The 16,312-nt window shown below is 37.8% G+C and overlaps 4 protein-coding genes across 4 annotated transcripts in view; all 4 read right to left on the reverse strand.

Moving 5' to 3' along the window:
- LOC311296162 (coagulation factor XIII B chain-like) overlaps window positions 1-16,312 on the reverse strand; it is a 409,206-nt gene that overhangs the window by 275,797 nt on the left and 117,097 nt on the right. The window lies entirely within an intron of this gene.
- On the reverse strand, window positions 1,911-9,023 carry LOC311296165 (regulator of G-protein signaling 21). Its single transcript, XM_084417850.1, has 5 exons — window positions 8,644-9,023; window positions 8,451-8,537; window positions 7,984-8,036; window positions 4,955-5,121; window positions 1,911-2,832 (listed from the first exon to the last, which is right to left on the reverse strand). Exons 1-5 carry the CDS (start codon window positions 8,718-8,720, stop codon window positions 2,653-2,655), a joined length of 564 nt encoding a protein of 187 aa, XP_084273976.1. The 5' UTR covers window positions 8,721-9,023; the 3' UTR covers window positions 1,911-2,652.
- Window positions 9,715-12,626, reverse strand: LOC311296149 (uncharacterized protein). Its single transcript, XM_084417816.1, has 2 exons — window positions 12,500-12,626; window positions 9,715-12,140 (listed from the first exon to the last, which is right to left on the reverse strand). Exon 2 carries the CDS (start codon window positions 12,129-12,131, stop codon window positions 10,209-10,211), a length of 1,923 nt encoding a protein of 640 aa, XP_084273942.1. The 5' UTR covers window positions 12,132-12,140; window positions 12,500-12,626; the 3' UTR covers window positions 9,715-10,208.
- On the reverse strand, window positions 13,455-14,480 carry uts2d (urotensin 2 domain containing; the record flags this gene model as incomplete). Its single annotated transcript, XM_084415820.1, has 5 exons — window positions 13,455-13,521; window positions 13,627-13,720; window positions 14,037-14,074; window positions 14,181-14,285; window positions 14,384-14,480. 5 exons carry the CDS (start codon window positions 14,478-14,480, stop codon window positions 13,496-13,498), a joined length of 360 nt encoding a protein of 119 aa, XP_084271946.1. The 3' UTR covers window positions 13,455-13,495.

Raw genomic sequence — 16,312 nt, forward strand, 5'->3', positions numbered from 1 at the left:
TGGTCCTGGTCAAGACAATCTCCTGAACTCCAAACTGAATGTCAGAATGGGAAAGAAAGGTGATTTAAGCAATTTTGAGCGTGGCATGGTTGTTGGTGCCAGACGGGCCGGTCTGAGTATTTCACAATCTGCTCAGTTACTGGGATTTTCACACACAACCATTTCTAGGGTTTACAAAGAATGGTGTGAAAAGGGAAAAACATCCAGTATACGGCAGTCCTGTGGGCGAAAATGCCTTGTTGATGCTAGAGGTCAGAGGAGAATGGGCCGACTGATTCAAGCTGATAGAAGAGCAACTTTGACTGAAATAACCACTCGTTACAAACGAGGTATGCAGCAAAGCATTTGTGAAGCCACAACACGCACAAACTTGAGGCGGATGGGCTACAACGGCAGAAGACCCCACCGGGTACCACTCATCTCCACTACAAATAGGAAAAAGAGGCTACAATTTGCACGAGCTCACCAAAATTGGACAGTTGAAGACTGGATAAATGTTGCCTGGTCTGATGAGTCTCGATTTCTGTTGAGACATTCAGATGGTAGAGTCAGAATTTGGCGTAAACAGAATGAGAACATGGATCCATCATGCCTTGTTACCACTGTGCAGGCTGGTGGTGGTGGTGTAATGGTGTGGGGGATGTTTTCTTGGCACACTTTAGGCCCCTTAGTGCCAATTGGGCATCGTTTAAATGCCTGAGCATTGTTTCTGACCATGTCCATCCCTTTATGACCACCATGTACCCATCCTCTGATGGCTACTTCCAGCAGGAAAATTCACCATGCCACAAAGCTCGAATCATTTCAAATTGGTTTCTTGAACATGACAATGAGTTCACTGTACTAAAATGGCCCCCACAGTCACCAGATCTCAACCCAATAGAGCATCTTTGGGATGTGGTGGAACGGGAGCTTCGTGCCCTGGATGTGCATCCCACAAATCTCCATCAACTGCAAGATGCTATCCTATCAATATGGGCCAAAGTTTCTAAAGAATGCTTTCAGCACCTTGTTGAATCAATGCCACGTAGAATTAAGGCAGTTCTGAAGGCGAAAGGGGGTCAAACACAGTATTAGTATGGTGTTCCTAATAATCCTTTAGGTGAGTGTATATAGATATATATTATGTTTTGACCTATACATCAACAGTTGTCGGATTTCTATTTTCATTTCTCCTCAGCTATTTTAAGAGAAACAGCTGAGACAAAGTTGATAAATATAACAGAACTCCATTAGTCTCCTGAGCTTTGAAAGAGTTCTTCTGGTTCTGCTTTTAGGCTATATCGTCATATTTTAATGTCCGAATTAAAACATTTCCATGAAAAACCCTTCATAAAATCAAATGCATTCAGTGCATTCAGTTATACTTTTAAATTAAAAAGCGCCTTAATCCAATAAACATGGAATTTCTTTCAATATGACGAGGACAGTTATTTCTTAAAACAGTGCTGTCTTTGTAATAGAATTGCTTTCCCCAAGAAAGGACATACACTGAGTGTGATATATCATGCGTCACACGACCATTGACATTCACTGTTTTGGTGAAATTCGAGGTTAGTCAAACATAGTTATGCTTAGCAGCTCAGAATTGCCTTTTAAAGTCTTGAACCTCAGGATGAAAGTTTTTGTCACAGTGGGGTCAGGCGGTGACCCGGATTATTGTTGTACTTTATGGCGGTGTCTCTCACTTAAGGCTTGTCTCTGCATCAATTCGCTCGGGTCGGACATTTGACCAAAACACAATTCTTCACAGACTATGGGAAACCTCAGTTTTCTGCTCATAATTAGTCAGTGTCCACAGACTGTCTAAATATAGCTAATCTGCTATTTACTGTATGCTTGTGTGTTCTAACCGTAAAGATGGCTTGACATTCACTTGACATACTTTGGACAGATGAAGATATTGAATGCCTGGAAAAAATATATCAAAAAGTTTAATTGTAGGTTGGATCAAAACATTATATCTCATGTAATATGAAAACTGTTTGCTACCAATTGTGTGCACTGAATAGTTGATCTACAATTTACTATAGAACTTGAAAAATCCATATCACTTTAGGTTGTTTCTTACCTGTTTTGATTATAATTACCACTAAAACAGTAGAAATATGACAGTAACAGGGCTGAATCATAACCTAAAAGATCGTACAGTTTATATGAATACGGTAAAGTGAATGTTTATGCTGTAACTGGTCCCATGTGGTCTCTCAAATATTATGAGGTCATAAAAGTTGTATAATTACTATAAAATAATGTGCAAAATGCTGTTTGAAATATTTTGAAAAGGAGACACAAAATCTTGAGATGTCACAATACAATTTATCAGCACATTTTGTCTGATATGGTCTTACAGAAATCTTCTTTCAAGATAAACTTTTAAAGGGACCCATTACACATAACAGAACAGTCCATCTCTCAAATAACAGTGGAAATGTACATTCATTCTAGATCATTTCCTGTAACAGTGACATTTTATTTTTTTCTCATTCATCTTATCACTCAAAACCAATGAAGTTGAGCATCTGCACGCCACATACACTTTCTGTTCTCCTCAGTCATTTCCTCTAAACCACGTGCATATGTCCTCTTTCTGTGCGGCTGCTCATTAAGAAACCTTTTTCCAGTGAATTAGCTGTCATCGGTACAGTTGGTCTACATTGGTTTCCTGGCTGTATTCCTCAGGTTCTGATAGGCCTCAGATTTGAGGAACCTTGGGCAAGAGTCTTTCTCCATCAGTCTGTATATATGCATCTCAGCTTCATCAAAACAAGTGAGGTCGGGCTTCACCAAAGATCTCTTGATCTTCTCACGAGTGTGATGGTCGATGTTGACCTGTGAAAATGTAACATTCAGATCTATGAAAGATAAATTGAAGTATATTCCTATAACTAATTTAAATGGTGTTTGTTAAGCAAATATACCAGATGCAAAAATTCAGGTTTGTTTTTCTGTTGACCCATTATTAATGCATTTTAAAATTTGTGTCAGTTAATTTGCAACATATATTGTATTTTAGAAGAAATTTGGTGCCTTGCTCTCTTGGGTTTGAACTAGGCCTGGGCGAAAAATCGATTGAATTAATTAATTCGAATTTTTTGTTGTGGGCGATTTAAAAAATAAGTAAATCGAGTTTTTGTGTAATGATCATTTTGGTCGCATATGCTCCTGAAATTTAATCTGTGCGACCTAAAAATATATTTGGGAGCATTTGTGCGAGTGCAAATAATGGTTGTGGTGCGACCTGTTTTAATTTCTCTAAAAAAAACGTTTGCAAATTACTTCACAGTGTGTACCTTATGTGCGCTGATATATAAGCACGAGAGAGAGCCCCGGTCGCGCGCGCGCACTCTCACGTCTTCAAACAACACGAGCGCTGTCTTGCTCTCTCTCCCTCGCGCATATTAATCAAAATCAATTGACACGATAGAAAAAGGGCGGAAGACCGAAGTTTCACGTGAAGCGTTCGGAGATTTTTTTCCTCCTGAATTACAAAAAATTGCTAAAAAATAAACTGCCGGGATAATCACACAACTTGGCGGTTGGCAACCGTCATGTCCGATTCGCGAACTAATGACTCATTTGAACCGATTCACTTGAATGAATGGTTAAAACAACTGATCTGTCTAGCCTGTTTTATGCTTCTGCGTCGAATCGACGGCGTACCCCCGCAGACCCCTCTGCGTCGCCGCGAACCCCTCTCCAACCCCTCCGCCGTAGCTCGACGTGCACCTCCAAAAAATTGTAACTACGCGTCGAGGCGACGCAGACCGCAAGGGCTGTGATTGGTGTATGAGAGCAGAGAGCAAGACTGAACATTTGCATCCTCGTGATTCAGTGCACTTTTGTAAATAGTTAATTTTCTTAGATAATGTTTTATATTACGGTTTTATATTACGGTTAACTTATATTGTGTTTCAGTTTTATATTGTGTGTTTCTTGTACCTATTACTCTTATTTTTTTTATTATTGTATACTTAAACCTTTGCCCTTTGTTCTTGGCGTGCTTTTTTACTCATTGCACATTAATAGATCAATGGTTGTTTTGAAAAAAAGTTTATTTACATTTGTTGTTCAACGTCGATTAGCTCCAGCTGCAACAACCATAGACGGGCAACAACACTCTCTCTCTCTCTCTCTTTCGCTCGCGCGGAATCAGCGCACGGAACCAAAACAAACTAGAAAAGAGATTCGCGAACCACACCCCACCTAGCGTTCTGGCGGTGAAATGCACCGCGATGCAATGCAACCCGACGCAGAACCATAAAACAGCCACGACGCCGTAGGAGTGACGACGTAGCTACGCCGTGGAGTTGACGCAGAAGCATAATGAGGCCTTTACACTGAACTCACGAGACGTCTGAATCGGTGTATAACAAATCGGTAACACTTTACAATAATGTTCCATTTATTAAATTCTAGTTAACTACATTAGTTAACATGTACTATTAATAAACTGTACATTGTTAATTTGTTAACCATTGTTAATGTTAATTTCAACATTTAGGCTAGGCTACTAATAGCCTACATTAGGCTATTGAAGTGTTTTTTTATGTTAACAAATAAAATAAAAGAAAAAACACTTCAATAGCCTAATGTAGGCTATTAGTAGCCTAGCCTAAATGTTGAAATTAACATTAACAATGGTTAACAAATTAACAATGTACAGTTTATTAATAGTACATGTGTTTATTGCTTTCCTTAATAAGTAAGGGGGGAAATCGGAAAAAAATCGTAAATCGAATTAAAAAAAATAAAATCGGAGATTTTATTTTTAGGCCATATCGCCCAGCCCTAGTTTGAACCTACAACTTTTTAGTTACCATCCCAAATATTCAACTACCATTGCACCTATTAATAAACTTTACTATGATGCAATGGCATTTCAGTCGTAATGCATTGAACTGTTTGGAAAGGCCCTACTCTTTTTAATGTTTTAATAAGTGCAAATACTGACCTCTTTTTGAGCCATGGGATGGAGAAACTCTTTGTAAATATCTGCTGCCTTGTTAGAGAGTCTGCCAGATGAAGTCATTCGCTTATATTCCCTGCAGGCAAGCCAAAATTCAATGTTCTCCACACTAAACTCAGACTGGAGAAATGAACGAAAGGCAGCCAGGCAATCTGTTCGGAGAAGAATGTAAAAAAATAAAATTATAATATATATATATATATATATATATATATATATATATATATATATATATATATATATTATAATTTTATTTTTATATATATGCATAAACTCTTAAAAATAAAGGTTCCAAAATGGGGTTTTCATTGTGATGCCATAGAAGAACCATTTTGGGTTCCCTTAAGAACCTTTCAGTCAACAGTTCTTTAAAGAACCATTTATTCTTAGAGTAAAGAACATTTGAATAATATAAGGGTTTGTTCACACTTGGCAGGTTCAGTTAAAATAAAACAAACTTTGGTGCGATTGCTCTGTTGGGGTGTTTACATTTGTATTTCGGTTCTCTTGGTTCTTTTGGTCCAGATCAAAAAAGAAAATGATACATTTATGGCTCGTTTCCACTGAGCGGTACGGTACGGTACGGTACGCATTTATTTCCGCTTCCACTGTCAAAAGTTGTGAATGGTACCTAAATGCCAAACCGTACCGTACCACTTTTTGGGTACCCTTCCGTTGGGGTACCTAGCACAGTGGTACGGTACTAAAGGGTGGAGCTAGACTCACTGCAGAACGTTGATTGGTTGACAGAGAATCGTCACTTGCGTGTGCTACAAGGGGAATGACAACATAAGAAGCGCCATTTTTGAATATACAGTTTAAATATAATACTACTGTTACTGTGTCACGAAATGTAATTTTAAGAGTTTTTCAGGCGAGAATGTAGTTATTTAAAGCTCAAATCTGTGGTTTATTTGTAAAGATTTATGAAAATTTGATCCAGGTTGTGAGATCCAGGCAATCACCCGGCGCTCATGTACCCCGCCTGCAACAGCCTTTCCTCGGCTAGTCGTTCTGACATTTGCCGCTGACTCTGACGTCTCTGTAGTGGTTAAACACGAGATATAATTCGTCTTGTGTAGACCTAACCGGCGATCTTTGGTCTTGTGAATCTATAATTTGTTCCCTGGCCAAACTGAGGGCTAAGTGAAATTTCATAACTTTATATTTCGGCTATTTAACTTTACCGTTGTAACGTTAGACTAGAGCGCTGGCTTTGTATGTTTGACTGAATTGTTTGCTTTATTTCTTATTGTATAGCTTCTTGTACTTTTTACTTATACTTTTATGATTAAACTGAAATTTAACATAAAGAGACAGGGTTTAGTTTTGTAATTTTTTATTCTATTACAGTTTATTACAGATTACAAATGCACATATTGCCTGAACCATATTAATAGTTTAGTTTAGTATTTTTAAAATTTAAACAAAAAGAGGCAGGGTTGTGTTAAATATTTTTGTTTTGTTATAAATAGGCTAACGTTAACGTCATGCAGTGAATATAATCAATACGCGTTGCCTGAACCACATTTGTGTGGCTATAATGTTTAAGATTTCTTTAAATGAAAACGTAAAGAGGCAGTGTGGTATTTTATAACATATTTCGTTTTATTGTTGCCTAAAATGTACATACAGAGATAACCGGAGTAGCAGAGCGAGCTGACTGACGCTTTGAAGAACACGCTGTTCCATCAGCAGAATTACCGAACTCGCGTCCTCGGGAGTCATTCTCCTGAGCTGGACTTGGCAAGTCTGAACTTTGCGTACTTGCTATTGAGAAACGCCTAATGTCGGCGCTTGACTTCTTGTGACAAACATGCCGAGAAGCAAGAACAAGATCTGCTGTATGTCATCCATTGTTGTTTGTCGCTTTCTTCTTCTTCTACGTCGATCGCTTCTTTCCGGCATAGGCTACACCACGCCTATCAAGTAAGGGTACTGTTGGCAGTGGAAACGCTAGCCGATTCATGGTTTACCGACCCGAACCGTATCGTACCGCACCGCTCAGTGGAAACGAGGCATTAGTCCTGGTTTGCTTAACGTTCACACTGTCATTTCTAACACCTAAACGAAAGATAAAAAAAAAAAAAACGTTTTTGTGATGTATATTTTGGGGTCAATTTACATACAGTATTTTCAGGGGTCAGTTCGCATTCGCCTTCGGGGGGCCCCCTCAAGCGCGGGGCCCGGTGCCATTGCACCGCCCTAAGGACGGCCCTGTGCTTGAGCATTGTCCTTTTTAGGGTCGCATCTTGTGACATCACATCCTGTTTTTGGTTTGTTTATATGGTCCGTTTTTTGTTCACATTTCAGTCGAACTGTACACCAGAGTTAATTTCAAAGAGGACTGAGACCAATCTTTTCAGCAGTCTCAGTCCGCTTGTTTGGTGCGTACTAGGGTTCAGATGGCAGCGCTCACACTTATTCAAATGAACCGCTCTAACAGAGAATTCGCACCATAGTTAGTTTTAATCGAACCAAACCTGCCAAGTGTGAACACCAAAGCGTTTTGTCACGTGGCTGGCATATTTTTTAAATTGTTTTCAATGGGAGTGTCATCACAGTTCGGTACAGGTGTCAGAACCGCTTCACCTTGCAGCAGAAGTCCTGGTGATGTTTTGACTCCTTTACATTTATAAGCTCTTCAGCTTTATAAGTTCTCTGCTGGTAAAAAATACCATCATATGTACGCACATACATCAAACGCATTTAGCCGGGAACATGGCATTGTTTTGGATATTCTGTAAGTTCTGTCACAAAATAGACGTCCTTAAATTCGTTGTTGTTGTTGTTTTTGTATCTTTAGGTTCAGTTTTAAAATGACTGTGTGAACACTATGCTCAGGACTTTTTTTTCTTTTTGGTCTGGACTTCCTTCTTCAAAAAGAAGTGTGAGCACAGCCTAAAAAACTTTTTTCCACTAAAAAGAACCTTTAGTGTAATGCAAAAGTTCAATGGATGGCAAAGATTCTGACATCAATAAAGAACTGTGTGTTGAAGAGTGGTTGAACTAACCTCTATTTTCTAGCAGATCAGCAAGCTTTGGCTCATGTGTCAAACGGTCCTGTCTTAAAAAGATGAGGAAGTTTAGTGCCTAAAATAAAACATTTATGCCATCCATAGTGATATAAAACACTTTTAAATACATTTGACAATTTTTATTTTTTATTTAAATGACCTGTGGTGCGACATGCTATAGCTACTATATATATTGTTTTAATTTACCCACATTTTTCTTATTTTATGAAGACTACATGGACATTTGTACTGTTTTAACCAAAATTTCTGTAAATTAAATAAATAAAATTGTCACACCGAAAAACCATTTAAAATTTTCTATAAAGGCAACAACACTTTCTCCTATAGTATACATTCATATATGGTTTGACCTAAAAATATACTACTTATGCATCAAGTACCCATAAACTGATGATTTCAGATTTAATTGATCTATACACATAGGCATTTAACAATAAACTTACTGATAATGAGAGACTTCAGTCTTTTTCTGAACCAAAACACATCTGATACTGTTTTTCTGCTTTTTTCTGCTTAACAGGACATCCATTCTATGGGATGAAAAAAAAAAAAAGCACTTTTATATCCATCAAGCATATCAGTCGATTTAAGAAGCTTATATGTAGGCGATGCGGAGAGACGAGCAAAATTGTTTACGTCATTGGTTGTTTCTTATTCCGAATAAGATCCTTGAACTCGTAGATCCGAATCTTCGAGAAAAGCAGTTTAGGCATCGTGAGGAGGCATGAAGTATTTATTCAGAATGATCTGTGTTTCATGTTTTTGACAGACTTTTCCCATCTATATACGGTCGCCAGGCAGATAGAGTGGGATGTTTTCATACCTGGACATGTTCACACAAATCTCTGGATGCCATTAACACTACGAATCTTCCGCCGGTTATCCATGACTCATATATATCACAATATTAGGTCTGTTTTCATGTTTATTCTTGAATTGGAAACGCATTATGATAATTTTCTTGTTTCTATGACAGCAAGGCATTTGAAGATTATGTAGCCCTATAAAAATAATATGATAAGGACGAACTCGGGTCGCCCACAGCGCAACAGTTGAGAAGCTGTCTTCTGACTAAAAGTTGACGTGTAAAATATCTAGCAGTTAATGTAGGAGAGTCATTGTTCGTTCTAAGGTTTCAAACATGTGAACCGGGTCACATCCTGCTAATGTTGTAATAAAATTCTTCTTGGGTTTGCGATTCATTGGTGTACACCTAACAAACACTTTCTTTGAATTTCATAATCACATCAAACGTCAATGTTGGGCTCATTGAGGCGATAGTATCGTTGGTCATGTGGGAGTGGTAAGAATGTGATGACAGTGCTTGGAACATGATTGCTTGGTAAGCTAAACTAACTATGCTACAGAAGCTACAAAATGCACACTTCGCTTTAAGTCACACTTTCCCCCAGAACCTTAAACAAACAAATAAATAATAAAAAATGGCCTGTAAGGTTGATAGTGTGCATATTTGCAAATAATTTGCAGTGTGATGTCTATCCTCATCTAAAACAATTAAAAATTATAACTAACTAATTAAAAATAACTAATTTATTTGTTTAAGGAAAGGCTGTTATATTATTGCTGTATGTTGTTGTTTGGCTGCTATATGTTAGCATAAGACTATTTTGCCCTATAACTTCTACTCTCTATATACTATCTGCTCTGTATTGCCACCAGGTGGCATAGATGGCAAAGAAAACACTCTCAAGGCACAGAAACATTTTATTTGGTCTTACAGAGATAACATGTTCCAAACACCCACCAAGGGTGTGTCCATATCAGTTTTGTGAGTGTAAAGCATTGAAATGAAAAGATTGCAGAAAGGAAAACTTAAAAATAAACAATTGATTCATTGTAAATGGCTGCATACATGAATGCTTACAAAAATGATTACACATTTATGGTCATGCTTAGCTTTTAGTATGTCATAAAATCAAGTCTCATTATATATCGGTGTACACATACATAATTCTGAGACCATATTGAAAACCATGAGATTAATTTTCATTGACACCCGGAAACAAGAAATTCATTTAGCTTTTCACGTCAAGTGTTGTGCTGAACATCATTTGTAATTGAAACTTGTATAAAAAATGCAAGATAGAAGCTTGATAGACTTTTGTATTCCTCATAAATATGTGTAGAGTGGAATTAGTATGCATAATAATGTGAAAACACAACTTAACTTTAAGCTTCCTCTAGAGTTCGACTTTGAAGCTTCGTACTCTTCTAGCCATTATTCTCTGATTGTCTCCCATAGTGACTTTCTGTAACGTCCACATCACCTTATGAAGCCGATACAAAGCATACCAGGTGGCCACAATCAGTACTACACCTGTGACCAAGTGAACAATGTACAAAGCCGTCATGAAGCCACTAAATGGGCCGGTCGACGGGACAGTCCACAGGTACACCCAACCACCGTAATGATTGTTGTGAACAATTTCAGGTCCGTTATCCAAAACAATTTTTTCGTAGAACGCCAGATCATTGTTGTAGTCGCTGCCTTGTTTTATGTAAATATGATCAGAAGTAGGAGAAAAGCGAGAGGCTGTTGTTGCAAAAGTGCTTGCAATTGAAGGTGCAGTTGAAGTCGCTGTAGTTCTTGCATTTGTGCCTGAAGCCGTAGACGATTGTGGGGTTGATGTTGCAGGAGCCTGTGTGGAAATGATGCTTGTAGTCATAATCATTGTCTGGGAAACAACCTGACCACATTTGAGCTCTGCATGGGTCAATGTTTGCAGCGAATGGTTTTGTAAGTGGTACGGTTCATAGCATGCTACTCCTTTGTCCGAGTCATTGACTAGCCTTGGGTTGTCGCGAATCCATTCTGCAATACCCATAATGCTACAATCACACTTCCATGTGTTGCCGCTAAGAGAGAGAACATTCAGCGCCCTTGTGTGTGTGAAAACATCTCCGGGGAGATACTTTAGATGGTTACAGCTCAGGTCCAATATTTCTAGTCTTGGGGTATTGCAAAAGATTGTTGCTGGGAGAGACTCAAGCTTGTTATCATTAAGCATTAGAATTTGAAGACTAGTCAAATTCGAGAAGAGGTCCGGCTCTAGCGCCCGAAGGTCGTTGTTTTTCAGGGACAGTTTATTCAGGTTGGGCAGACAACAGAAGAGGTCTTTTGGTAGGAAGTTCAACTTGTCGTTCAAGTGTAAATTGAGAAACCGTAGGTTTGTCATGTTAGCAAAAAGGTTCCAAGGGACAGTGACAAGACTAGTCTCGTGAAGGTACAATTCTTGGAGCCTCGGCATGTAGCCCATCAGCTGGTCAGGTAGGGAGATCAAGGGGTTCTTGAAGAGGGTGAGCATGGTCAGGTTGGGTAAGTAGTAGAAACTCTCGGCTGGAATATACTGGAGTTGGTTGCCCGACATTGAAAGTTTGAGCAGGGATGGCAAGTGCCAGAAAAGACGCGGAGGAATCTCTCGGATCTGGTTCTTCTGAAGCGATAAAAAACACAGCTTGCTTAGATGGTCAAAGGAACCACTTTCCAGAGTCTCCAACTGGTTGGATAAGAGTACCAGAGATTTGAGTTGACGTAGGTTGTGAAAAAGCGTCTTTGGGAGGTTCCTTAGTCGGTTACCAGCTAAGTTTAGGTAAATCAGCTCAGTCAAGTTCTGGAAGACGTTGGCATCCAGCTGGGAGATGCGGTTCTTGCTCAAATCCAGCTCTTTTAGGTTGACCAACCCCTCGAAGAGTTCTGAACTAATGGCAACTATTTGGTTATCATCTAGCAGCAGTTGCTCCAAGTTGCTCTGCTCACTAAACACCTTGGGTGGGAAGACAGAGAGTGCGTTTGATGACAATTTGATAGACAGAAACTGTGGAGCACCATAGAAGGCTTCTGGTTGAATTGTGTCAATAGCGCTACGCGTGATCATTACTCGTAGCAGAAGAGACAACGACTGAAAACTTCGGTCTTTGAGGACCTTTATGTTTGTGTCTTTTAGCAAGAGTTGAAAGGTTGTTTTCGGGTCGAGAGGGGGGATGTCGCTGATGTCTCCAATGCATTTTGTGGCACCCCTATTATCACAAACGCACCCACTGGGACAGTGAGCGCTGAGGGTGAGCTGAGGCAGAAGCGGAAGTAGAATAAACGTGAACCACATACTCTCAAACTAGGGAACAAATATAGGTACATGTTAGTATAAGAATCACATATTTGCAAAGCACGTGTCTTCATTAAACAGTTGACCAATAATTATTTTACGGAAAAATAAATTGCAGCATATAGGCTACTTCACTTGTAATTAAAAAGGTTATTCTGATATTCCCCTCCAAAAGACCGACCATGCTTTAAAGGTATAGTTCACCCAAATTTTTTTATCTTATCCATACAATGGAAGTCAATGGGGTCCAAAACAACTTTGGAACTAAAGAAAGAAATTCATACAGGTTTGGAATGACAGGACAGAATTGTTTGGGTGAACTATTCTTTATGTTACCGAAACAAATTAATTAGCAATGTTGAACTTACCTCTCGCAAGTATTGAAGACTGTCTGGATGAAATGGATGCGTTCATGCTTTTAATAACCATAATTTGGAAATAGCTCTTCCCTTTTCTACACATATCTTGCTCTGCAGTGCAGCCCACATGGAAGACTGCATCCGTCCTGATGAGTTTTTTTTGTGTTTTTTTTCTGTTTATCAGATTTGCCAGTTGAATGCCAGTAAAATAGTTTTAGAACTCACATTAATGTGCATCGTTTCATCATGTGCATTTGTAGAGGACTTTGTCTTCCAATGTGTATGTTTGTTTTTTGTTTTGTTTTTTAAGAAATCTTTAATAATGCAATTTGGGACAATAGGTGTCCCTATTGAAAATTAAAACAGTGCCTTTTTCTTTTCTTTTCTTTTTTTGTGAAAAGAAAATATCCCAAAAAAAATAAAAAAAATAATAATAATAATTTAAAAAAGATAAAAAATTTACCTAATTCTTGTTTGGCAATTTTCAAGTTAGTTTAATTTAGAATTTCCTTAAAGAGCGTTTCTAATTCAATTATTTATGGACATTATTTTATTTCAGTAATCCTCTCTCTTCATATGTTCATGTGTTTATGGTAAGGGAAAATATGCGTCACATTTGGAATGTTCAACACAGTCTCAACACTAGAGGGAGGCAAGAGCTCATTTCATTCAAAGCAGAAGACAATCAGTTCTACATTTATTTAGAAATTATTCCAGTAAAAATATTCACTCATGCATTTAATTATGAGCTCAAGATCACTAAAGAATAAGATAAAAGAGTAACATCAATCAATTTCACTAGATTTTTTTTATTGATATAGCATTTAAATAAAATACATTTTTGTTTTAAGAGTACAGTCATGAGTACATTATTTAATGACTATCATGATTATCATGACACATTATGAATTTCATATCTAAAAATGTTCTAGTTGTTTGATACATCTTCAAGGCATTTGATTATTTTGCAGATTTTCTTGCTCCCGGCTCTTCACTTTAAGATCCTCAAACACAGTATTTCCAGAAACAGGCTTAAAAATAAAATAGAAAAATTAAGCATTTGTATTTATGCGTTTGACAGACACTTCATTTGAAGATATAATTTTTTGTGTGTTCATAAAAAAAGTAAAGCTCACCATCATCTCTTTTGCTGGTCATAGATCTCTCTTTTTCTATTGCATTTGACACCAATTTTCTTTCTAGATTTAGCTCCTCTTGAAGGACTGCAAGCTGAAACGAGGATTTCTGACAATTAGCTTTCACAATCATTTTTCTTATTCATAAATTTGCCGTGCTCGGTAGATTACTTACAAATTATAAATACATTACTGAATACAAATTACATGTTGAAAATTGTATTTAGGAACGTAATCTATTACATTACACAGTTTAGGTAATATAATCAAACTACTTTTAGATTACTTTTCTGTTCAGCAGAACAAAAAAATGAATACAGGTTTGGAACAACATAAGGGTGAGTAAATGATGACAGAATTTTAAAATACACTTTTTTCCATTAATTGCACATAAGCAGAATTAAACATACCTCCTGCAGCTCTGTGATTTTTCTGGCCCGCCCGAGCCCTGTTATTCATCAAGAACATGTAAGTAAGTGCCGGTTTGTATATTATAAGATGCTTAAAATTCATTTTCAATTTGTCTAGATGTTCAGATAATCCTGTTAATTTACCTAGTACATCGTTTTCTTGGACAGGCATGATGTTTTTCCGTAGTAAAAATGCCAAAATCTGATTCTGGATGTCAGAATCGTCCTTTGAATGGAAAACCTGGTTTTCTGTAAAATTGGAAACATGCAGTTTAGCTTACAATCAGCCAACCAAGAACTTCATTTCAATCTGTCATAGTTTAAAATAGTAATACAAATGTACTCACCTGGACTTGCGAGGCTTCTTGTGTGAACGTTGAGAGCACCAATCAGAAGTAGAAAAGCAAGACGTGGAAGAAGGCATCCTGAGGGTTTTCTGTCCATGGCACTGAGGAAAAGCTGGTGTGTATTCGCTCCTATACCTGACCAAACGCTCGACTGCTGGAGGCTCGTCAGATGGGATACTTTTAATCAGGCGCGAAGACGTGAGAATGTGTCATCGCTGTAAATCAAAGGTGGAAGGGCGTACGGTGTGTCAGAGGGCGATATCTAAAGAGGGTCCGTGACAGCTGGGACTGATGTTCTGATGTGGTCTCAGGGCCAACGACTAGCAATCAATCAGAGGCGGTGTGAGGACAAGAGTAAATCACCAGCACTACTGGGTATCATTCATCTGCGGATGGTAAAAGGTTCTTGGCATTCTTCTTTTAATTTTACTTAAAGTAAGCGCGAGTCAGTGACTAGAATAACAAAAACAGTGTAATGATGGATACAGTATAATATGAATGATATAACGCGTCTTTCTTCAAATTTGGTGGCTTTTCCAATATGATATATGAATCTGAAGACTTAAAACATTGACATCCATAAACATCCATTTCATAATTAACAGGCCTATAGACCTTATGTAGCTCCGCCCCTTTTCAGCGCTGCGCTCATTGTCTTTTGACTTCCGGTCTGTATTTTCACAGCGTTTTGCGTGTTTATTAATGAACGGCTCGTTTTAAAATCTTCCCGGTCGATTTACATTTGTTAAGTCATCTGCTTTAAACATTACAGTCCTCATGATAACTTTCGTTAACTTTACATTAAGTAAATCCACTTAAAAAGCTAATTACTCCTGGACAGAAATGCCATATAAATATACAGAGCGACCGCAAAACGGAAGTTAAAAGACAATATTCCAAAGATGGCGGCGCCCTTGTTTCTCTGGTGCATAAGGTCTATATTGTGTAAAAAAAATCAAATAAATCTGGGTAAAATATTTTAGCCATTTAACATCAGACATAACAGTAATTTAAAAGTAATTATAATATTTCTTAAAATTAATCATAAATAATATTTCATCAATTAATATGCTCTCTGAGTTACTCTATATTTACCATGAAAATATTTTTTTAAATATTTTTTTTCAAGAAAAACATGAAAGTTAACTTTTTCATGATATATACTGTATTAGTGCTGTTGATTAATCGATTCTAACATAAAAGTTTGTTTATATAATATATGTGTCTGTATATATATATATATATATATATATATATATGAATTTATCATATTTATATATTATATGTGTGTGTGTGCACAACCATGTGTATATATATTTTTTTTTATATATATATATACATACAGTTATTGCCAAAAGTATTGGGACACCCCTCCAAATCATTGAATTCAGGTGTTCCAATTACTAATTGCATGGCCACGGTTGTATAAAAGAAAGCACCTAGGCATGAAGACTGCTTCTTCACACTCCAGTCCAGTTGGTGGCGGTAATGCACCGAAAGTTGGTTTGCCAACTGCCATAAAACACCAAACGAAGAAGAAGAAGAAGAAGAAGAAGACTGCTTCTACAAACATTTGTGAAAGAATGGGTCGCTCTCAGGAGCTCAGTGAATTCAAGCGTGGTACCGTGATCAGTTGCCACCTGTGCAATAAGTCCATTCGTAAAATTTCCTCACTACTAAATATTCCACGGTCAACTGTTAGTGGTATTATAACTAAGTGGAAGCAAAATGGGAACAACAGCAATTCAGCCACGGAGAGGTAGGCCACATAAAATCACAGAGCGGGGTCAGCGCATGCTGAGGCTCACAGTGCGCAGAAGTCGCCAACTTTCTGCAGAGTCAATTCGCCTTATTCACCTGGCGGCCATTTTGAAAACTCGAACGCCGTTGAGGGGTACACAAACCCGGAAGTTTGACTCCTACGCATAC

This window comes from Rutilus rutilus (assembly GCF_951802725.1).
Source record: "Rutilus rutilus genome assembly, chromosome: 8".
Classification (NCBI taxonomy): Eukaryota; Metazoa; Chordata; class Actinopteri; order Cypriniformes; family Leuciscidae; genus Rutilus; species Rutilus rutilus.